Source organism: Aplysia californica, unplaced genomic scaffold, assembly GCF_000002075.1.
Source record: "Aplysia californica isolate F4 #8 unplaced genomic scaffold, AplCal3.0 scaffold00085, whole genome shotgun sequence".
NCBI classification, from domain to species: Eukaryota; Metazoa; Mollusca; class Gastropoda; order Aplysiida; family Aplysiidae; genus Aplysia; species Aplysia californica.
The window spans coordinates 1,216,210-1,241,631 of NW_004797355.1; the positions used below are offsets into that span (position 1 = coordinate 1,216,210).

General features: G+C 38.2%; 1 protein-coding gene across 2 annotated transcripts; it reads right to left on the bottom strand.

The window, feature by feature from the left end:
• Positions 1-636: 636 nt before the first annotated feature.
• Positions 637-24,626, bottom strand: LOC101858617 (ran-binding protein 3). Of its 2 annotated transcripts, none has more exons than XM_005094583.3 (19): positions 24,572-24,626; positions 18,389-18,435; positions 17,870-17,912; positions 17,410-17,535; positions 14,936-14,959; positions 13,911-13,997; positions 12,085-12,144; positions 11,501-11,560; positions 11,131-11,256; positions 10,283-10,339; positions 9,282-9,516; positions 8,040-8,118; positions 6,792-6,936; positions 6,294-6,415; positions 5,914-6,034; positions 4,650-4,789; positions 2,998-3,152; positions 2,197-2,282; positions 637-1,460 (listed from the first exon to the last, which is right to left on the bottom strand). In XM_005094583.3, exons 1-19 carry the CDS (start codon positions 24,588-24,590, stop codon positions 1,408-1,410), a joined length of 1,785 nt encoding a protein of 594 aa, XP_005094640.1. In that variant the 5' UTR covers positions 24,591-24,626; the 3' UTR covers positions 637-1,407. The 2 variants fall into 2 exon arrangements, with proteins under 2 accessions (XP_005094640.1, XP_005094639.1); XM_005094582.3 differs by having other exon boundaries at positions 10,277-10,339.
• Positions 24,627-25,422: the final 796 nt, after the last annotated feature.

Consider the following 25,422-nt stretch of genomic DNA (forward strand, 5'->3'; position numbering starts at 1 on the left):
AGCAATGTAAGTACACTGGACAACACTGGAAAAGTTGACCAAGTAGGCCTATAACAAAATAATACCACAGACAGAAAGTGTCAATTATCATTTTTAATTTTTTAAAGTAAGGCAACATACACTTATCCTCATTAAGCCAAATTTCTCAGCTGATGGATTGATTTGTATTTCCACTCTAAGGAAAATGGATTCTGTCATATTAATACCTAGACATTCCAAGAAACAGGATGATTAATTCACTCAACTGTTGGTGTCCAGTGAGCATCTTCGAGCAGAAGCCAACATGACATGTGCAACTTGATTTAATATCTTCGGGTCAAAATGACTCCATAGTAGGAGTTCTGGAGGGTCTTTTTATTCCTAAAGGGACTGATTAATCTAAACAGAAAAGTACCTATGAAAATCCAAAAACGCTTCATCCCCAAAGTAGACTTTTACTTACACTGACTTATTGTACTACAACTCCAAAGATGTTCAGCTACGTTATATAGGTGATCCTAAGATAAGAAGGGCAGTCACACACACATATATATATATATATATATATATATATATATATATATATATATATATATATATATACACACACTGCATTAGATATGATGGAGTTTTTTAAGAGAACAAGTTTAGATGTCATTTTTTCACTCTGCAAAACACATCATACACTCCCAAGCAGTTTCAACTCAATGTTCAAATAATGATAATATTTTTATAGCAATCCCTGGCTAAAAAAAACATGCAAATATTTCATTTAGACTTAACCTTTTTCACTTTGATCAGGAAGAATTTAAAACAGACAGCCATCTACAAGAGCACAAATCAATTCTTTGACAATTTGTTAGAGATAGAGTAACACTGACAAGACTGAGTTCCCTGACCAAGCATTCTGTAAGACTAAGTACATTATAAACAAATGGTATTAACAGTCCGGTACACTATTCAGCAAAATACGTACCCCTTTAAATAGAGGCCAGTAATTTTGAAAATTTGAGAGCACAAAGCAAAGCTATTTGTTTTTCGCATGCTTTTTAATTCATCTGTTTGACGGTGCGTGGCCAAAAAATAAACAAAAACAAACAAAAACAGGTTTGAAAAAGTACCATATATCATCATTTTGGTAAAACAGAAATGACCTACCACTCAACTGAAACTCTCAAGGGGATGCTTTATTTGACTTGACAGCTGAGACAATCTGCCACAGAACTAACCCAGGCTTGCAGAACCATTCACTGTGACTTGCAATATCCTCCTCCTCAAGTTCTCAAGGCATTCAGAGCGCAGTAATGCCACAAGCATGTTTCTCCCATCTTCAGGCCGGTCACGGCTGAGATGTCAGTGCCTCCCCACACAACGCACCGGAGACTCGGCCGCTAGACTATGAGCCATGTGGTGAATACTGTAAGCAATTTAGTCGGACTCCGATTTGATTGTCAGGGATGATGAGTGGCTTTCGCAGGAAGCTGGGAAAGAGAAAGAAAAAATATTTATCATGTCGCCACCAACAAATACCTGTATCTCAGGGGAGGATCAACAGAACAGTGCTTTTTTATTAAGTTTCACGACTTTTCTTGACACACGCTTATGATACGAGGCGTGCTGACAAAATGAGTTACTTCATGCAATCCACAAACAGAGATATTTGCCGAAAATCAACACAAGGGTCAAATATGTAGATTTTAAAAATTGATGCCACATTCTTTGAGTATTACATTCCTTTTATTATTTCATACTTATAAATTGTCAAAACTTCCCCAGTAAGCATGATGTATCGATTTCCATAGGTCTTGAATCCGAAAAGTAAATCATTTTGTCAGCTTGCTTCACAATATCTTTTCAAAAAGGTCACGATAAAACAAAATTATTATCGTGTTTAATACTATTCCTTCATTGGTAAAGCATTAGATCTAGAATCTAGATCTTGATTTAGATATAGATCTATATCTAGATCTAGAGATAGACTATGTTATCTATCTAGAATCTAAAATCTAGAGATCTAGATGATCTAGATCTAGATTCTAGATCTAGGCCTAGATCTATATCTAGATCTAGAATCTAGATCTAGAAATCTAGATTCACTCCCACAATGACCGTCATGTAAACAAACGGGACCGCAATTGTACAGGAGTGCCGAAACCGTGCACCGAAAAAGAAGCCAAAATTGTAAATGTACCAAGTACCAAAAGAAAATTCTCTTACCCTCAGTTTCAGGATCTTGAACACTGCTGTCAGACTCTTCTTTCTTCATGGCTAAAACAGTCGAATCAGTAGGACTGCTCATTTTTCTGAGAGCAGGGAGAGGAAAGCAAAGAAAATTTCATCATCAACCACTACATGGTACACAGGTGTTACATAAAATTCATTCAGACAACATTCCAGAATTACTTTTGCTCTGCTTCTATTCCACTTTAAAAAACTTTAAAAGTTCATTTAAAAAATTACCCTAAATACAAAAGGGACTTAAAAATATGAATGAACACCAAGCTACTATAGGACGGAATTAGCTTGGAAAAAAAAATTCTTTCTTTTCAGTACATTCAGTTTTAACTTTTACCAGATACATAAAATTAAACCTTGACTACTGAATAACATCCACGCATCTGATGGCGAAAAAAAATAAATCTGAGCAATGCTAATCACATGTAAACTGTGACAATTAAATAACCCATCCTCAAAATGGAGAACTATTTAACAACTTTTCACGTTGAACATTGAAATTTAACAACCCCTAACTCTACAAAATGCACTGATAAGTAATTAAGAAACACAGACTCAATTAAGAATGTGAATATTTATTCTGGCAGATGTTTACAAAACAAATCAAACAGTACATTCCAAAACCTGATGTCACGTTAACCAAAAGAAACGAGATTTATTGGGCTGTAAGGTTTGTATTCTAAAAACAAACATTTCTGGAAAAGAGCTATATAGAGAAAAGAGAAAAAATAGCACACAGCATGTCATAAGGGTACAAAATACATGGAGGGGTGCAGGCCTTACTTGCTCTTGTTGGGAAACTCAAAGTCTGAGTCTGCTTTCCGCTTGCCCGCACCTCTGTTGTCAAGATTTGGACGAGATGTTTCTTCACAGATCTTCAGTTGTTGGATTCTCCAGTCAATAGCACGCAGCAAATTTTCTGAGTCTTTTGTGTTGGTCTGAATGGAGTAAAAGAACATACAAAGACAAATAAGTCCCCTCTTGAAAGTTAAAAATTCACTCATTCACTCTGTCACAATAAGTGCTAATAGAATTCAGTTTTTTAAAGTATTTAGGGAAACTGCATGAATGGAATATAGTCAATTGCAAAGAGCTAATAAAAAGAATTTTTCAACATAAGCCATAAAAATCCAAATAAATTTGAAGCAACTAATATAAAGACCACACAAAAATGGAACAACATTCCCCACGTCTTTCTTTCGTGATTTTCAATTTTGAGGATGGGTCCCTTTTGAGCGCCGGGAATCAAGCATTTCAGTCTCGATTGTGCTGAGATTTCTTTTTTGCACTAATGGATTGATGAATTAAATGTATGTTAAAGACTAAATAATCTGATTTGCAGGTTTTTATTTTTTGTGCACTTTTGCAAGTGGTCCTTAACCTTTCGTGAAGACTACATACAAGAAGTTCATCTCTACCCATGTATTAACACAGTTTTTTTTTTTTTTTTAAATCGCATATCTTTCTTTGGGCTGTATGCAAGCTGCTACAGACACAGCATGATTCATAACAAACGCAGAGTACCTTTCTCTTGTGTATCTAATGGTAAAGCAAGAGCCAACGCTGTGTGTATTTCATCAAAAATGCAATGTGCACCTTTGTTTTCTTATAACTTGACTATTACTACCCGCAAAGATTTAAGATTTCTCACGGCAAGACATGATATACGTAGTCAGTTTAAAAAAAGATTTCGGAGAGATCTGATCTGTCGTGCCGTTTTGAAATAAACAATCACTTATTCATAAGTATGTAACTAAAATTGGACAAATTGGGTACTCTACAAACACTTATCTAGAATAAAAACTAAACCACAGAAATTAACCATTCTAATGCAGAATAAATCTCAAGACATTGAACTTTTAATACAACAGTGTAATGGATTGCTGTGTGGGATGGGGAACAAGTTATATCGTTTCATACTCGATAGACAAAAATGTGAACTTCTTAACTGACACCGGTAAAGTCGCTTCAGGGCTCATTAACTACGTGACCTGAGCTGGGGAGCTTCGGAGGGCTGCTGAGTCACTTTAACTAAAAGTAACAGAATCAGGCCAAAAGTGACGCCGCGCACACTACACACCAGGAGGCCTACACACAAAAATGATCTTACAAATGGGACAGAAGTGTCACCCACATGGAACCTTCCAAGAACGGATAGAAAAACCATATGAATTCCCCCATCTTCACAATAACAATATTAAGGAGAACAACTCCGATTAATTTCTACAAAGCAACAAAGAAAACCATGAATATCATGTTACCCATCTTAGTTTTGGAGTTTTAGTACAAGTAGGTAGAATATCTGCAGAAGATTAGAGTGTTACAAAAGGATAACTACTAAAAAATAAAAGGAGAGAGATGAAAACTAGATATTTTGATGGACACCAAGGAGCAAACCACATCAGCACATCCACCAACCACCCATTGATACTTACCATAATAAGGAAGACCTTGATGTTTTCGTCAGTGTCCATGGCAGTTACACGGACTGACTTCCCAGAGGCCCTCTCCACTGTCATCCCTGGCCATATCTTTGTATTGAGCACCACACGGAGACTACCTTGAGTCCTCATGACTGGTAAAGAATAAAAAAGTCAAATATAACATGTACAAATGAAGATCCTACGATAAAAATTAAGTATAGCCCCCCCCCCCCCCCCCCCCCCCCATTTTGAACTGCTTGACCGAGCATAAATATCTGGGGGGGGGGGGGGGGGGCACTGTGACTACTGTGAGGTTGTCTTACAGAAACAAGGAACAGGGGATGCGATTGTCACGATGTATGAAGAAATAAGACTTGCTTTTACCAACACTGGAACCCTCACTCTTGCCATTTCCCCAAATCCTCTATACTTAAACAACTCTAACATTAGTCCCAGTATCTATACTTAAACAACTGTAACATTAGTCCCAGTATCTATACTTAAACAACTGTAACATTAGTCCCAGTATCTATACTTAAACAACTGTAACATTAGTCCCAGTATCTATACTTAAACAACTGTAACATTAGTCCCAGTATCTATACTTAAACAACTCTAACATTAGTCCCAGTATCTATACTTAAACAACTGTAACATTAGTCCCAGTATCTATACTTAAACAACTGTAACATTAGTCCCAGTATCTATACTTAAACAACTCTAACATTAGTCCCAGTATCTATACTTAAACAACTCTAACATTAGTCCCAGTATCTATACTTAAACAACTGTAACATTAGTCCCAGTATCTATACTTAAACAACTGTAACATTAGTCCCAGTATCTATACTTAAACAACTCTAACATTAGTCCCTGTAGCCCTGACCCGAGATAATATCAAAAGATACTCCTTAACCCATCCCTATTGGTTCAAACTGTTAGGAAATATAATGCTTCAAATTCTAACTGCCAGTAATTACAGACCCCTATGCTGATGAACATTTATTTTTGCCTCTGGCTGGTGTTTAGCAAACAGTTGGAGAGCTTCCTGAATTCTGTAAACAATAAAACACATACAGGAATCCAGTTTTAGTGGAGAATTCTCCATCAGTATATTTTTTACAACTGTTCTTCTTTCACATGGAAAAGGAATTTTCCATTCTGAAATAAACAAAGTCTTGTCAATGTCAGCTTTGATTTGTCCACGACTGAAAGAACCAAATTATTAAACCCATATTGTGGCAAAAATTCGCTCAAAGTAAAGACATTCTCTCACCTAACCGAGACTGAAATGTTCTTGCATCGTCAGAAGACATGTCATTTAACCTGATCACACCACGGCCTCTCTCAACCCAGGTCTGTGTCATGGCATTAAACAGAAACAGCTTAGCATTTGCCTGAAAACAGAAAAAGTATTAAACATTTATTTAAAAAACTAGAATTGAGAGAGAGAGAGAGAGAGAGAGAGAGAGAGAGAGAGAGAGAGAGAGAGAGACAGAGAGAGAGAGAGAGTGTCATTTAAAACTTTAATGCAACAAAGCTTTCAGAACGTGAATCTGTGGTCCTTCAGGACAAGATGAAAACAGAAACAGCTTTACAAGAGAACAGCAAAGACCAATATCACGCTCGCCAGCAGTTCTGACAGTGCAAACTGACCTGTAAAACATTTGATTCTTCTTCTTCTCCTGTTATCCTTTCCACTTCCTTCAGCTCTGTTTTATTTTCATGTTTGGCCTGATACTCCCTCGCAGATTCCTCTAATGTTCTGTTCATTTTACCTGAAAAATGAAGCATGGGAGACATAATAATGAGGTCTGGTTGTAACACCATCTAGAAAAATGTGACTTTACACCCCCCCCTCCCCAAAATGTTACTATAATCAGTTAGGGTACAGAATCCGAACATGTTAGACAGTTACTAATCTCAGCAAAGAACATTTAAACTTTCAAAGTCTTACTCTGCCACAAAAGGACAGAAAATGCTACCTTACACTCCAGCAGTTAGCAATCACTGTTAACAAAACTGTGGGTTTTCCCCTCGCTTACTAGCAAAGTTGGCATGGAAATATTAAAATTCTCTGGCAATGAAAAGGCTGAACAAACCAAAAACTTATTAAAAAGACTGTTAAATATGGCAACGATCATATAAAAGTACCTGAATCTGAGTCACTGTCATCTTTATCTGGAGATTCACTAGACCCATTTGCTTCTGTCACTGCACGCGATGACAATGATTCCCCGAAGACAAAACCGGATGACGCTGATGCTTCGTTTGTGACTTCGCTGGGTGAAGTAACTCCCTAGCAGGCGAAACAGGAAGAAAAATGAACCATAAGCCACAAATTAAAATATGAAAATGGAACAAGAAAGAAGCTCAGTGGGCAGTGTGGGAGAGAGGAAAGAAGATGTCTGCAGTGAGTCAGCACAATAATAACAACAGTTTGTCATAGAATTCGAAGCAACTCTACTACAGAGCTGCCAAGCATTGGGGGGGGGGGGGGGGGGGAGAGAGTCTAGCTGCAACAAACACAAATCACTGACACCAAAACATCAAAGAGCCAGTAAGAAAAACGCTTGCATAAGAAAGCAGAATTACAATACATGCATATATAAGAACACATTTCACTATCAATGTGACAACTCTACAATCATGACAGCTGCTATATTGTACAGTTATAAAATGCATACTTATTAGTCAAAAACTGAAACTGCTTCTTCAATACTACTGACAACAGTAACAGTAGGGACGGACAAGACATCACTAACGTTTCCCCCAGATTTCAAGATTGCATTTAAGAGGCATCTATATTCCAAAACAAAAATCTGGCAAATTATCCCAACTGAAAAAAGAATCAAAAGAATCACAAAAGCAAAAAGAACACAAAATTAGATTTTTTTCCGATGGTGCAAAACGGAGAATGAATATCCCTAAGGCTATGTGTGAGTGTGTGTGTGTAGGGAGAAAGGTCCTAGTTGTCAGAATTTTTTTATATTAGAATAACGGCATAGATTTTTGAAGCAAATTCAATGCTGAACACGCTGATATTTAAAAAAAACATTTTTCAAATATCTTGAGTACTTTTAAAGATGCAACATTTTGTAACAGAGTGTTAAAAACAAAGTTTGGAGAAAAGCCCAATTTCTTGCATGTTTTTAACCTTAAGTGAAGTACATGTTGCAAAAATAATTGAAAATTTTTTTAGACTCAAAATATAAAATCCTTTCAAAATGTTATTAAGAAAAAGTTAAACAGGTGTTTCCTGATGGAATTAAATTTTGAACCTGCTACAACTTTTTTGGCCTTCTCATCCCGTTGCTCAAAAATAGCTTTGCCGACAACTGGGACCTTTCTCCAGGCACACACACATAAACACAATGCAAGGTTTCATCATTGGCTACTTACAGTGACCCGTTGTGAGAGATTTTTCCCGAACACAAAATCAGACGAAGAGCTGCTCGATACACCAGACGAATCTTTCAGCCTGTAGAAACAAGAGCGAAATGTTTGTACGACAAGCGAAAAATATTCATATAGATTGTTCCTACAAAGACAATTTAATTCGTTAGTTTTAGTTTTAGTAAAGGGTTTTACTGCGCTCGCAACCGCATAAGGTCATATGAGCGCCAAGGGGTGGGTGTCAACAGAGAAGTCTTTACAGGGAATCAGACTTACTCTGCTCACCTCTTTAACTTCAACAGCACAAAGTCTGCTTCAACTATCAAGGCACCCCAGAAATTGCAGGTCACAAGAGTGGGACAAACATACAAAAGAAGTAGAGGGAAATGACAATAGTAAGGATTAGGAAAGAAAAAGCAGTAGTTCCCTGTTGTAGATCAGGCACAGTAATGAGCGTGACATGATGAATCAGCCCATTTTCAAATCTACTGTGCATGAATGAGAAATGTCCCCACTTTAGGAATGGCCTAAAGACACTACAGTCAGTGGCACTGCCCTGGGGGGTGGAGGGTCAAATTTAATTCAAAATGAAAAGATATGAGTAGGGCTGACAGTAAAAAAGGGACAGCAAGACCTGAAAAGAAAGGGTCCCATCCCGTTACAAGATCCAAGATCACAATAAATACATGAAAAGAAAAGAAGTAAGACAACATCTATCCAAGGTCATACATAAACTATTAAAAAAAGAAGGCCGCGGAAAACATTTATAAATACAGGTTGACTGCTGTATGTGTGCTTTCAAAAACCAAAAACACAATCTAAAAGGCTAGGAAATGCAAAATACAAAATATCACAGACTGAAAACACCTACAAGGTTAAACCTGAAAAACGTCCGTTGAAGAATTTGCACCGGACTACTGAATATATGACAATATATATGAAAGCGACAGGCAAATTTCACTGGACACACAATGCGGGAAGAAGCATTGGAGAATATTGTAACAACAGGTGGGTTTGAGGGAAAGAGAGGCAGAGGGAAAAGATACTGGACAAGTTGACAATATGGCTGGGAGCAGCAAGAACAACAGGCACCATTGCTGCAACACAAGACAAAGTGAAGTGGAGGTCCATGATTGCCCACGTCAGTCGTCAAGGCACCGGATGATGATGACTGTATATTTAAATATCTGAAAAACACACTGGAAGAAAAAGCCGAACAGAGCGAGGAGGTGCCAGCCAAAGACTCACTTGTTATTTTTGCTAATATCTGGCACAATGTCCTGATTGTAAGCGGACGCGTCTGCTGCAGTGGCGCCATCTGCCTCACAGTGCACAGGCGGAACCGGGGCAGACGACGACGAGGTCGAAGATGATGATGAGACTTCATTGGCTCCCACGCTGCCCTCTGCCCCGTCCTGTTGGACGCTGACGGCAGATGCTTCACTGGCCTTTTCTGTCACCTCGTGGTCACCAGCAGAGTCAGCTAGAAGATCGAGAAAGAGTAAAATGAGACAAACACACTGGGCAGAGAGGAAGGGGTGTGTGTGTGTGTGTGTGTGTGTGTGCAGAATGCTTCCAGAAAAAATAAAAATTAGAGTAGTAACATGTGAAAGACTTGGCACTTTTCCATTTATTACACATAAAAATAAAACATTAAAATTGTCAGGACTCTATTTTCGAAGATAATAAATCCTGAATCCCAGGAAAATCCAAAAAATATGCCATATGTGACATTTCTATTTGTATATTACATAGCATTATTTATCTTTTTTTTAAAAATACGGAGCAGTACAACTGTAAATGATTGAAAATTATTTGAACACAAATATGGACAAGGCAAAAAAAAATCTTATGCATGGAATACCCACAACTACACCTGGGAATCATAACAGAAGCTCTAGGATATCAAGTCATTGTGGCCCTAATTCAACTTCTGTACCAGTATAAATGACAAAGAAATGGGCATCAAACTTATTCAATATACAAACATATCTTTTATCAAATTAAAATTTTTGCATCACCTTACACGCCTTTGATTTCATTTTAGGGTGACAAAGCCAAGCAAAAAATGTGTTTTTAAAACTTCTCCCTTTTTTCTTAAAAATATTATCAGTATGCACAAGAGGAAGAGTACAGTATAAATTCTGCAACACATTCAAAATACTAGAAATAAGTACACTCAAATCAGTTTAGAATCGGAGAAGGAAAAAATTCATGATACACTGGAGGTTTAAAAATTTTACCTTTACCATCACAAGCCTTTGTCGGATCAGGTAACTTGGCTGGCTTCAGTAAGGGAGCAGTGGCTGGGGGGAGACAAGAACAAAGCGATAATAAGCATGAATTGGATTTTTAAAATCTTAGTTTAGTTTTGGTTAAGGTTTTACTGCACTCGCAACTGCATAAGGTCATATGAGTGCCAGAAGATTAGAGGTGTTACAAGAGAGTAACAAACATAAAAAAGAAGGAGAGGAGATAAAGACGATAGACGTTTGATAGAAAAAAAGGAGCAAACCACACCAGAGCACCCACCAACCACCCGCTTTTAGAAATCAGAAGACAGGCAGATAAAACACAGCTCAAGAAGATTCACAGAAATACTTAAGTACTTAATTATTACTTATCAGAGTCAGCTACTAACATTGCAAAAGTTCCCTCAAATTCATGACACCATGCATAAAATGTTAGTTTTTTTTGTTGGTATTAGTAAGCGTTTTACAGCACTTGCAACACAGGTCATATAAGTGCCAAAGATAGGAGGCGTTACAAGACAGTAACATACACAAAAAAGGAGGAAAGATAAGCACGACAGATATTTGATAGGAAAAAAGGAGCACCTGCCAACCACCAACAACTAATGGCGTTGTGTCAGCATTTGACTTGGGAGAAAGTGCAAACACAGATGTAGCCAGCAATATTTGAGAGAGAAAAGGACTTGTCACATTAAAAAATCCACTTCGACCTAAAACGAAGACATGAATTCCCGGACCCACAGGTAAAGGTTACAATTTCGCATTTAACATGCAAATCAGGCCAAATGGCCATAGCCTTGCCTCCCCTTTCCACACACACAACACACACACATCAATGTACACACCTTTTGCAGGGCTTGCTTCACTGGGGCCAGAAAACACTGAGGGACGTATGTGAAAAGAGTTCACTGGACTGAAAGTTGAGCTTGGGACCTCTGGTCGAGCAAGACTCGCACCTCCAAATCCTGAGCCTTTAGAGAGGAAAATAAAAAGGAAAAGGCAAACTCAAAATTTCATTGTGTCAACAGCCACTTTCAACAAAACCGTATTTCCTTCAAAACTTATTTTTAGTAACTATCTAATCAGGACTTGAAGATCGAATGACTTTACATCACATGTAATTCACCCTACAGATGAACAATTTTCTCTTGGAAACCAAAAAAATTAATGCATGCTGCATGTACTGGACACTATAAAAACAGTACTTTGACATACCTCCAAACTTTGGTGTGGCTAGCATGGAAGGCTTCAAATACTTGCAACGCTTTTCTTCAGCTGAAACACAATTTGTAAATTCTCAGTGTTAACATATTTTCATAAAGGAAAAACAGGTCAAGCAGTTCTAAATAAAAAAATGGCTCCATTAGTGCTCAGAATGTTCCTTTTCCCATGGAAAGGCCTATTTCTTGCTCATATGTATTGTTCTTGCTCTTGTTTCAGGAAGCAACATCCCTGCACTCCGGACATGTCCATTGATGCTCATATGTATGAAGGTTGGTAATCTTAAACGTAGCATATCCATAATCGAAAGAAACCCAAAACAATCATGCAAAGCACACTGCCTTTGGCCCTTGGTTTCTGTGTAAGTCTGAGACCGTTCAACATGACCAAGGCATTCCAAACGAGTGTCCTCTGAAACAACGTTCACCGTGACCAGCAGCACAGAGTGGAAAGCCTGCACAAAGATTAAAAACTGCCCCAGAATTTCAAAGAGGGATGAACAAAGAATATGTGAGGTATAAAACAAGACACTACTCGGAGTTTCTCTGGGCATCCTTTTTATTACCAACAGAAATTACCTTCTGATTCTCCAGTATCTTTATTGACAGCTGCACCAAGTCTGCTGGGAGCTAAGAGACCTAAAGTGGAAAAAAAATTAATTAAAAAACAAAATTAACATCATAAAACTGAGACTAAGAACACCACACGCAAGACTCAGACAACACATGTTTTAAACTAGTACAATCACCAAAATGCTAGAGTGGAGAAGCACACCAAACTAAAAGATATCCTCCAGCAGCGCAGAACACACAGAGCCCTGAGACAGGAAACATGGTCTACTCCTTTGAAAATACAGGAAAAGCTATAAGGGAACTGAGCTGGACTGCCCAGTATACGATAGACAGTATATGATATCGGACTTAATCAAGGGTAATGCGACTGAGAAGATGAAGAAAAAGAAGAAGATGAAATTTACATAGAACAAAAAAAAGACCCATTATCTCAACCCATACAAAACAAAGCTTTTGAGTCTTAAGTGACTCATTTGGAGAGTGAATAAGAGCAAACTATTTCAACTGAGAAAAGAAGATAAAATAGGAGCAGGTTCAATCTGGCCACGTCTCAGACTTTACAAAAATGCTTCCATGTCTAATCATAGCTCTACATTACAACTGGAAGAAAGTACAGCATACAAGCAAAAGATATGAAATAAAACAACAGCGATCCTCCACACACCAACTGAGGCAATTTAAAAAAAGACAAAATTAGTTCATCTGTTCATTTGCTCGCAAAATAAGCTTTTTTTTTAGCTGTAACTTCCGTCATCGATAACAACTTCAGATAATTACATTTCCTTCAAAAACCTACCACAGTGACTTCTCTTTTTTTATCCGAATACTCCTGTTGTAGAAATTACAAATTACAGTGAACACACAAGAAAGAAAATGATGTGTCACCTCCAATCCACTAACAAAGATAAAGAAACGAATATTTTCAGCAAGAAACACTGAGCACTGTGAAACCATGATTGTACATTTTAGTTTTAGTAGTCTTATCGGTGCTCGAAACTGCATAAGGTCATATGAGCACCAAGGGTCGGATGTCAATAGAGAAATCCATACTCAGGGAATCAGGCTTACTCTGCTTTTTAGTTTAGTTTTAGTAGAGGGTTTTACGGAGCTCGCAACTGCATAAGGTCATATGAACGCCAAGGGGTGGGTGTCAACAGAGAAGTCTTTACAGGGAAACTGACTTACTCTGCTCACCTCTCTAGCTTCAACAGCACAAAGTCCGTTTCGACTATCAGGCACCCCGGAAACAGCAGTTCGCAAGAGAGTGACAAACATACAAAACAAGTAGAGAAAAAATGACGATAGTTAGGAATAGGAAAGAAAAAAAGCAGCAGTTCCCTGTATACAGTTCAGGCACAGTTATAAGAGCATGACATTGATGAATCAGCCCATTTACAATTCTGCTGACTTACTGAATATAAGAACATGTTAATATATCTCCTTTGGCCTAAAGACACTTCAGTCAGTAGCACCACCCCGGGGGGTTCATGAACGTACATAATTATCTTTAAAAAGTAAAATTTTAAAACCCTATCACAGACAATCAAATTAGAAGATCATGACAAGCAGTCCAAAAGACATGGCACATAATGTCAAAGTTCCAGAAATGAGCTTTCAAAAAGCTCCACGTATATTGGCTATAAAAAGAGCTCCAGCCAAAGTACTCAAATCAATTTCAATTAACATGCTGTATTCCAGACACAGTGTGCATATAGAGAATCTGGATTGCACTTCCCAACACAAAAGAGGGAAACACAAACATGAGTATAACACAAGTTGTAGAGACACCGTTTTAATTCACCTTTAAAACGAAAACCAAATTAAAATCTTACTTTCTCTCTCACTTGGGACTGATGATGCAGTTGAAACCACATCTGTCCTTAAAGGGGCACGCGGGACAAAGGGATTTGAGTAAACACCTGAAAAGTTATCAGTTTTACAATTAGAAACCTCTCATCAGGTACTTAAAAATTTGCATCAACGGAAAATCAAATCAAAAAGAAAATATTTTAATTTCTTGAGCCATTGGAGAGGTAAACAGAAAGGCAAACTTAAAATTTTCATCATTTCAACATGACTTCAACAGCTACTTTCAACAAAACGTATTATCCTATAAAACTTCTTTCTAGTATCCCTCTTATCAGACTAAAGATACCAATGATTATACACCTTCACACATAATTCACCCTGTGCAGAACATCAAAAGCTTTCTCCGGTAGCTTGTCTGTTTGTATTATCCAGTACATCTAAGAGCACATTCCGAAAAACAAGGATATTGCCAAATAGGTTCAAGAATAATAAAAATCAACTTTTAATAGCACTAAAACAAAGCACATTTGAAATGTAAAAAAATAAAACCATAAACTCTAACCAAGTGCATAAACTAATGAGTCAGAAGAAGCCAAAAAAAAAAAAAAAAAAGACTATAGCTTCAGCAATGCGTTTTTTACACCCATCCTTAAAACATAAAACGGGTCAAGCAGAAAAGAATTGACTTCTTTCTGCTTTGCTTTAACTAACGCATGCATGAAAATTGGAAATGTCACATTTAACATTTATGTCATCAAATCTACTGGGATTCTTAAGGTAATTAATTTTGAGGTGACGTCGGTAGCCTAGTGGAGCCTAGTGGTTAGGCTACCAGACTCATAAACATGAGACAGCGGGTTCATGGGTTTAAACCTCAGCTTGGTCTGACGTTGTGTCCTTGGGAAAGGCACTTTACGCGAATTTCCCATTTGGCTTGGTCCTATTGGGGATGGCCTTTTAAATAACCTAATAGTGTTGATAGGGGGCATTAAACCTATACCATTTCACTATTTTCACCATTAATTTCTAAGCTACTTTAAACACTTACCAGGGTTGTGAGCTGAGCCAAAGGCTGAAAAGAAAAACAGAATAAAAAAATTAGTAAACACTGACACTCAAACTTAGAAATACATAAAAACTGTAAGGAATTCAAACTCCTGGATATCTGTATGTTACAGACAAGAAAAAGATCAGAAATCAGTTTCATTTATTTTTGCCGAACACAAAATTTACAGTTCTAAAATTGTACACGGTGAACGGGCAGTGGATTTTAGTTGCTCTGTATGGGCTGACTACATTTTAGGTACTTTTCAATGTACAGTTTTAGGTGTATCCTTGTATTTATGGTAATTATCATTTAATGCACTCAAAGCATGCATTTCTGCTCTTGAGACCCCAAAAACAATGGACAGTGTAACTTGTCTGGTTATTTCGTTAGACGTGATGAAGTCGGCAATGCTAAATTGTAGATTAGTTTGGACAAGTGTGAATGAAAAAAAATCTATATTAAAAAAACTGCACAACAAAAACTGTCGAACTTTTGGAACATGAACGACATAACATTGATGCAGATACTCAGAAAAGATGGTATCTGCGCGTATAATAGGAGGCTGTAATTTGACAACTTTATCCATCTGGCACACAATTCGCTATGAAGTAATTCCTCCAATTACAACTTTATGTGTCTAATATAATCGGGAATATTCGCATATTTTCTCTTAAGTTTATCAAAATTATCCTGATGTCTCTCTATGAAAAAGTACAAACCGATTTTAGTGCCAGAATACATCTACAACAATGTAATACACAAACAGTAGGCTATCAGTTCCACTCGATAAATTATTCCTTATTTTTCTTAATACGCTAGATCTAGGTTTTATAAGTTGACTGAACAACAGAGATGGCTTCTCTTCAAGCTTTCCAGTCAGTGACACTGAATCAGCACCAGGCTTTTCCAGCTTTTATTTTCGTTTCTATACCCATTTACAATAACTGACAATGTTCTGATTTCTTTTTAGGGCTGGATTCTGCTTGGTTTATCGAAGGCTTGCAAAGCAGCGGACGGCTTGCGCTAGAGGCTTGCAAGCAGACTTGTGAAGTGCTTTGCCTCCTGCTTGCCACCGGGGGGAACTTCCGGAGAGTTGTGAATCGCGGACAGTCCTGCTGTACTGTGTCGTGATGCCGCGAACCTTCGTTGCTGTGAGCTCAGTACATAGTACAAAAGATTCTGTTTGGCCCTGACATTGGGTTGAAGTAGGCCTAGCCCGTCTCCTAAATGTTCTGTATTATGTTACTGTGAGTGTAACACATTTACAAAATAGGTTACATACATACGATACAAAAGCCAACCACAACAACCCCTGGAGTTTTCCATTCCAGGGTAATCTAAGTCTACTTATTCTTATTACTACCAGAAACCTAGGTACAATACCACGCTCCCTCTCACTTATCCACTCTCTTAACTGATCAACGGCGGGAAGTTAAAAATAACTTCAGCTCTCTACGTCTTGCACCAAAACAAGCCCAGCCTCTCCCTTCCTCCATGGTTCAAAGTTCACACAGCGAGCAGTACTGCCACTTGAACACATCGAGCGGTCCTGCTGTCTGCCGCTCGCTCGCTGTAGCGAGACAGCACAAGTCAGCAGGTCATGTTTCGAGCTTGTCCTGGGACAATTAACTAGGCCTAGCGCAAATCAGTACTGTGTGAATCGTGGGACTTGTGGCTGCGGACTGGATTTGAGACTTGACGGCTGTCCGCTGCTTTGCAAGCCTTCAATTAATCGAGCAGACTACAGAGCTACGCTGTGCAGTGACACTGTGGACGGGATCTTGGAGAGATCTGTCGTGCCATTTTAAAATAAACAATAATTTATTAATAAGTACGTAACTAAAATAGGACAAATTGGGTATTCTACAAACACTTATCTAGAACAAAAACTAAGGTACAGAAATTAACCATTCTAATGCAAAATAAATCACAAGACATTGAGCTTTTAATGCGTGTAATGGTTTGCTGTTTGGAATGGGGAAGAAGTGATATCGTTTTTAATGTAGACAAAATGCGAACTTCTTAATCGACACCGGCAAAGTCGCTTCAGGGCTCATTAACCCCGTGACCCTGAGCCGGGGAGCTCTGGCGGGATGCTGACTCACGCTAACTGAAGGTAACAGAATCAGGCGAAAAATGACGCCCTGTGTAATAATTACACTGGTAACAAAAAATATGCACCTAAGAAAATGAAAAAATGCGGAATTTTCAACAAAGATTTGAAAATTCGGGAACATAAAAGCTCTTCAGTAAATCAAAAGATAACAGCTCCCTGTCCCAACACACATCCACACACAATTAATTCAAATTACAAATTCTTTGCGGCTCTGTCAAGTCTACCACAAGTCACAAAGACTTTTCATATCACACCATCTTAAGGTGATAATGTTCTTTTTTTTTTAAACCGCTGTCATCAGCCCTAATGTAGGGATCTCAAAATAGCAGAGTAGACTGTTCACTTCTCTAACACTTACCCCAGAAGCCTGAAGGTGCAGACGAGCCAAATTTTGACGGTTGCACGACAGAGTGAGAGTCTCTGGTGTCGGATGAGTTGCTTGTCACCTGATTATTATCACTTGCTGACACGCTAGATTCTGGACCTGTGAAAAAAATAATGTATTGACTTACTAGCGGTATCCTTCGTCCAAGTGGAATATATTGACAAACATGAATATTTAGCACAAAACAGTTTGCATTAATGGCAGCTACAACCCATATCAAAGTTCAAAGAGAATATCACAGTTGCAATTTTGACAGAGAAATGTGAAAGTAAAATTATACTGATTGGTTGTTAACTTTCTTCTTTTTAAAATTAATAAGGGAATAGAGCACAGTCAATACTGACAACAAAACTTACAAGTCAATGTACATGGGTATAGATTAAAAAGCTGAATTTAACCATTCAAAATTTCTGCAAAAAATTGGAATACATACCTGCATTATTGTGAGCGCTGGGTGAACTGAAAGAGGATGAAACCTAGATGGAAAGAAGTTACAATAATTAGAAAATATATCTTGCTCCACATCTGCTACAGTTAGTTTGACAATTTAAAACTCAGAATCTAAACTCAAAATGATTAAAACTTGTTACTCTTCTGATAAAAAAGTACCTTGCAGGACTAGAATTAAAAGTGGAAAAACACCCCTTACTAAATAATAGCAATTAGCACAATGATCAATGTGTCTGTTTGCAGATTGTTGTGAGCAAAACCTGTAAATTCATAGAATTAACAAAAGGGAGGACAAAAGTTATGATGAATTTCTAAATTGTATTCTTCCACCCAGCCCCAGACTAGCTAGGCTGCAAAACGTGTTTATAATTGTGTAAGACATTATATTTCATTATTAAGACAACAACTGGATGATTAGCATCTCTAGGCAAAAACTAAAACAGTCTCAGAGACAATACAGCAGTAAAAGTTCTCAAGAGAATTTTATGATGGCTTTGCTTACCTTAGATGTAGTAGACTCCTGACTGTCATCTTCACTTTTAGTTGAATCTAAGAGAAATATAGAAAAAATGCACGTTATGAGCTTCTGATAAAAGAAAAACAGCTTGACATAAAATAAGACCTGAAATTGAAATATATAAAAACAACTCCTGTGTGTGACGAGGAGTAAATCTAGGAGGAGTTGTCCCTACAGAACAAAGGTAGAGGAGTTGTCCCTACAGAACAAAGGTACAGGGGCCCTGGGCTCCAAAAAGGTAAAACTTGCTTCTCTAATACTGTCCCCGTGATTTTATGCACCCCGCATAATTTAGCAAAATTTGATCTTTTTTTTGCATAATTTCTTATTATTTTCCTTTATCATTCTTTGTTAAATTAACAGAATCGCAAGTTCCCATTTTGGGGCTCAGTTTGCATAATTTCAGAATTTATCTTGCATAAAATGACTGGGACAGCTAATAGTACCAACACTGGTTTTATCACTAGACATAATAGAGGTCTCTACTTGAGTACGAAACTACTCAATCATCATGACAGCAGGGCTTGAAATAGACCGCGGCAATTTGCCTTGGTGCCTTTGCAATTTGCCGTAATGCCCTTAAAAAATCAAAGGGTTAGCCGCGGCAATTTTTGCTGTGCCCTTGTTTTTTTTGTTTTAAAAAATGTGTCACCATGAAAATAAACCAATGGGGGTAGGGTGGAGAAATCCTGTCAGACTTGTCTGAAATCTCATCAAAACTTCAGTCAGACACTGCTCAGCTTGACAATTGGGTCCATTTTGTCATGGCCAGTACAAACACACTCACACCAATGATACCAAACCTCAGCAGTGTCTGAAAAAAGCTCAGGATGAAACAGAAGACAGCAGATGTGAGAGATGTGGCAAAAGATGTGTCTCACAAATAGACGTCTTAATAAAACAGCACTATTCTCTCTGAAACCAACTTCTCTTGGTGATACTTTTCAAAATCACTTGTTTCCTCCCATAGGGACAAACAGTAAGCCAGTCTTTTTCTATATTGTGTGTGCCAACATATTTTCAATATTCTGATCTAGTCCTAAGTCTTTTTTTATATAACATACATGTACTTTAAAACATGTATTTTCAAAACTTGTTTTCACTCAGCATCTATAAGTCAGAACCTCACACTGTTTAACTGCTAGACAGCAGTTTTTAGTAATTCATTCTTTTCTTTTTCAAACAGGTTCATAAGTTGTTTTCACTCCTCATTTTTTCTTTTTCATATATATACAAGTTCAAAATTTGTTTTCATTTACCATGATGTGTTTTTATTTTATCACTACACAGCCTGTAAACCACTGTGTTTGAATCTCAAATGATTCATGGCTTACCTAATTGGTCATATTATTTACTGTTTTCTCTCGTGTCCTATTATCAACAGTCATATTCATTCATATTATTAATCCAATCAATAAGAGCTAGTCATAAAGGCATAAAAGTCAGATGCAATCGTGATCATAAATTTGATTTAAAACTGATTTTTTTGTGCTTTTTTTATTTTGGCGTGATTTTACTGTGATTTACTTAGTTTTCATTCATGATTTTAAAAAATTTCCGATAACTATACTTTTGTAGAGAGCAAGAATATACTGTATTGTTATTTTAAAAACGTTGTGATGCACAATACAGTACCAACTTTAATCAACAGAATGATCACCTATAATTTTTGCCTTGATGCCCTAGCAAATTGCCTCGGTGTCCCCTGATTTTTAGGCCCCCACCAAAGCAATTTTTACCTGCCCTCCTGAACACGTAATTCAAGCCCTGTGACAGAAACTGGTAAAAGAAGGTATATACATGAAGGATATCGGATATTGGTGCTATTTCTTGTAGTAGGCCTGGTCTGCCACAGGACAAACACCATACAACCAGCTCAGAGTTAAGGCACAAGTCCAATGACACTTGAAATGCAAGGGACATCACCCTCTAATGTGAAAAATTTACAAGAGCCACAGCGAAGCCACCAACAAAGAAAGCTTTTCCAAAAAAAGCCAGAAAAAAACACAACAAAATCTGGCTCTCAGTGTTGTGTAAAAATCAAGTCCATGACAAACTTCAAAATCGACAGAGGTTCTGATGAACTGAGTAAATCTGTCATCATCCAATCAATAAAAATGTAGGAAAATATCATCAGTAGCCAAAAGTTGCTCGCAAAGGATTGTAATAAAAATCCTAGTTCTTTAGACCAAACGTTTTTACCATTTTCTACACTTGAGCTTGTTTAAAGATATACTTCTATAAATCTGGAAACTTCAGGAAAAGTCCAATCCTTTAACACTTACAGTACCGAAGGCTAAATTATTATAATAGTGAAAAACCCTTGGGTACCGCACCAGTTTAGAACGCTGAAGCCCTGTTAGAATTTTTTTAAATTACAAAAACCTTGGCAGCCCAAGAAACACGTTCTAAAAATTCAGAGAGGTTCATCAACCATTCAGCTATCACACAGGTGACTTCCTTTGGTGTTTACTTCAGTGCAGTGCGTCCATTCGTTGTTTAATTTTTTCGCTGACGGTACTGTAAGTGTCAAAAGAGAGAGAACTAAAAGACTTTTAATGGAAGTAGGTGGAATATCTCTCTCTGCACCACAGAGACACTGACAGCACACAAGTGAGGATGGATTTTCAATTGTTCAGTCATGTCATTAGCACTAGATCTAGGACTAGGGGATGTTTTCTTGTAACTAATTTTTATCAAAATCAAAGCAATGAATGCACTAGACAAATTAAATAATTAAATAGGTCTAGATCTAGATCTATTTTAAGTTAAACACAATATGTACAAGAAGATTTTGATTTTGTTCATCATTGTCATGAAAGGCTAGATCAAGAAGCAGACATCAGCAGTCAGAGGGATAGCCACTCATTTCTTCTGTCTATAAATGAGACTTCTTGAGTGTGTGTAAGACAAGATCAAGCTTTTTTTTTGTTTTTAGTTTTTGCTTTAGGGGTGACAAAAAGCAAAATAGATTAAGAACTGGCAAAGTCGAGCAGTCTTGCTTTCTTGCAGTACCTTTTGTTAGCAATGCCAATGAAAATTTAAATTTTCACTTTAGCTCCCTTTTTTTGGTACCTAAGAAAGAATTTTCAATCCTAAGAATTAAGCTTCTTGAATTTTAAGAATCGGTTCATAAATAAAAAAGTTATGGGGTTGTAAAGGTCGGCAAAATATAGGAAAATACTCCTAAAACGTGGACCACGCAGTAGCAGATTCTGTAAGAAAATCGACGATATCTCGGTAACTAATCGGAGTGTTCGAGAGAAACTTGGCCACCCGATGTGTTTTTGAGTGTAGAAATCATTTCTGCAGTCAGATTTACTACCAATTTCGTAGTTATTTTGTTATAATTAAAATTTTGGTGTACATATTACGATTTTGCGAAAAAGGGGTGTCGGGATGAGTCCATTTTATTTAAATAGCATCGTATCACAACATGGGATCTTTAAGAATATATGTCGGCAGCATGACTAAATAATTGCAAAGCTTTTTATGATGACTTTAGACCACGCCAACCGTAAAAGATAAAAAGTTAATTCAATCTAGCATGCCGTACAATTAAAAATTCTTTTTCCCCGTTGAGACGCAAACACCCCGAGACGAGATAACCTCGCCTCGGAATACCCCCATTGCGATGTTACAGGGGAATAGAGAGAAAAACAACCGGATGCGCGCGCGCCCGCCATTGCCCTATTTCAAGTGACCAATGAATGGGCCCGAAATAGTCATGCGGGGATTTGAAGGTCACATACATATGCCACGAGAGTGAGGGGAAAATGGCCGGTCTCCGTGCGAAGCCGCTTTGGATAGGGGGGTAGTCGTGTATTTATGATCGGGTCTAAACAACTACTTGACACAGAACGTTCAAATTTGAGCACACTATAGAGAATAGATACATCTATTACCATCTCGGCGTTGAAATTCAAACTCCTTTATAAATAGTTTTCGGTGTACACGATACGAAAGTGTTCCCGACACCAAAAGTATAGGTTAATTTATGTGTACGAACTTCAACGTCCACATATCATTAGTTTTCCCTATTTTCTGATTGGTTGCCGAGTTTCATTCGGATTGGTTTGGAAATAGAGCAGACAGAGGTTGACAAAGTTAATCACCTACGCTTCGGCCGGGTCCGCAAAATCGCCAGTAAACGGGGACCAAATTTTCGCCGCGCGGGAAAGCCCGATTGGCATTGCTACTTTTGTCATTTAAGGCATTTTGAAATGAAATATATAGTCCGGGACCGTTGCACTAACCACAACAGAAGTACCTGAATATTCAGACATCTGAAAATCTCTTGCTCTAGAAATTGAATTCAACGAAAAAAATGCTGCTTCCCAGTACTCGCCGAATGGCAGGATTAAAGAAGCCGTCATTATTCGGACTCAAGTCCGAATAACATTTTTTCATATTCGGACTTGAGTCCGAATAAAAATTTTTCATATTCTCGGACTCCAGTCCGAATAAGAAAAAATGTTATTCGGACACGGGTCCGGAAAAAATGAAGAGTCTTCGTTCTATAGATCTAACGTTCAGTGCCTCCAATTTTCCGCCATTTTTTAGTTTCCCCCACACCTTGTCTGCTGATCCGATGCCCGCCGCCTCATTGATACGCCCCCCCCCCCCCCATGTTTCCCACTTTCTTTGTTGTAGAAAAAGGTAAAATTGAAGATTAGCAGATCTCCTGGCACCTGCATATTATGAGCTGTGTAAAAATAAAAGACCAATTCGTTAAAATACACAAGCCTGTGTCGTCTCGATTGTTTACCAAGAAAAAGTTGTGTTGCTGTGTAGAGCTGAGCATACGGCAACTTTTGATTCCATAAACCAGCGCACAATTCATTACGTAGATGTACGTCAAGACTAGCTTATTATTGTAATAATGAATAATGATCAGTTGCAGGGGGGGGGGGACTGACGCGTATGCGACGTTCAACGCCCGGACCGATAGCGCCCCACCTCCCCACCCTTCCCCGACACGCACACACAGCCACACGTGTGCACGCCGCCCATCCGACCCCGACACACGCTAACAAGCCATCTCTTTAATTGCTTCTGATGACCTCTTGACAAATAAACATTTATTAGAAGCGCTCTAACGATTCAGGCCGGCCTCAAATTCATCATAAGATAAAAACTCGGCTCAGGCACAATTTAACGCCATTTAAGCCATTTTGCCCGAAGTGATCCCGGTCTCTACCCGGCCTGAGGCGAGTCACGAGTGAGGCAGGACAGGAAGCAGGAGTCACGAGTCACAGGAATTCACGAGTCACAGGAATTCGGAAGTGATGTCATGCTGGACAAGAATCAGAGTCCGAATAACATTTTTTCATAGCACATTTTTTCATATTCGGACTCGAGTCCGAATAGTCACTTCGATTAAAGATGACGCCGAACTCTTGTAAATAATCAAAAAATATACAGCACGAATGCCCCCCTGAACCCCCCCTCCTCTCCATATTTTTATTAGGTCAGGGGGGCACTGAAACCCCCTACCCTTGACTTTAACGAACGAAACTACAAAATCACCGATCTCTTGGCCAAGATAGAAGGCCAATCGATCGATAAGTGATGAGGTCCAGCTGAGCGATTATCAAGGCCGAGAGCATACTTGATTAGATCTAAATCTAGATTCTAGATTCGGCTTACCCTAGATTCTAAATCTAAACTTTATTTAAAGGGCCATACGAGTCTATATACCAGGGGGCAGGGTACCGTACGCATGCCGCATAGCAATAGCCACAGACACAGTTCTAGCCTAGCGGACTAGCCTAGCGGAGAACATTCAGTTTTGCTTCCATAACAGAAAAAAAACAACCTCAAACGCCCTGATCTAGATCTATTATTCTTTAAACGATTCTGAATATTTAAACATGTACATGCGCACACTACACACGATTCAACGAGTTGATTTTTTAAAGTTGAATGAACGAGTGCGTCGTAGATCTTGCTGACTTCGTCTTCGTCTACTGGCGGTCGAGTCAAATTTTATGATTTATCGCAAACTCGGTTTGGGCCATATTCAATGATGGAGTGAATAAGCAATGAGTGATGTTAAAGACTAAACTAAAATTGAGTGTTTCAAGGTGAAAATGTTAAAACCAGAGGGAACTAATTCAAAGGGGACCGTTGTCTCAGTATTGTTTTGAGAACAGGCTACTCATTCACCTGCAGTACTGTCCGCCATCTTGCTTGTTGTTTAAGGTCACGTGATCTAGATGGCGCACAGCCTTCACACGGCGATTCGTATTTGCCCGCTTGAAAATGCTTCGGTGCTATCTTTGACCAACAAAATATGAATTATTGATAATAGTTAATTCAATCACGTTGAAGACCTGTGTAGTACAGCTTTCATAGAATCTGGTTGCAAGTCTCTCAAATGAACCATCCCAATTGCATCCACTCGTAAGCAGCTTGTTTTATTTTAGATACAGAGATAGTGCTGGGTGAGAGGCAAACAGTAATGAATTCTAACGTTTTTACGATATATATATATACATGTATATATATTATATATTTTTTTGTCTTTGATTTTTCAAGGTTTCCAGTTCCACAGTTCTTTGATTGTTAATACAAAATGTGTATCTTCTCTTCAAATAAAAAAAGAAGCAAGAGAGAGAGAGGGAGAGAGAGAGGGGGGGGGGGGGTAGAGAGTAGGAGAGAGAGAGAGAAGGGCAGAGAGAAGGACAGAGAAGAAAATAGAGTGAGTGCATGCGTGAGTGTGTATGTGCATGTGTGTGCGTGTGTGTGTGTGTGTGTGTGTGTGTGTGTGTGTGTGTGTGTGTGTGTGTGTGTGTGTGTGTGAGAGAGAGAGAGAGAGAGAGAGAGAGAGAGAGAGAGAGAGAGTAGAGATGTGTTACACGAAGACGGATCAACGGTCTGTGCACTCGAAGCTATGATAACCTATTACCTAGACGGTCAGAGAACGGTTAGTGTAAGAACGTATAGCCTATTACACAGTGTACGATTAGTTAGCCATGCTTAGACTTGAGGCAAGCGAATGGCAGAGCGCCAGGTGT

Excerpts from the sequence above, each read along its gene's own strand:
- LOC101858617 (XM_005094582.3), bottom strand. Across the intron at positions 17,913-18,388 it reads AGGAGTCTACTACATCTAAG|GTTTCATCCTCTTTCAGTTC; the intron begins GTAAGCAAAGCC and ends CTTTCCATCTAG. Across the intron at positions 6,416-6,791 it reads TGACAGTGACTCAGATTCAG|GTAAAATGAACAGAACATTA; the intron begins GTACTTTTATAT and ends TTCATTTTTCAG.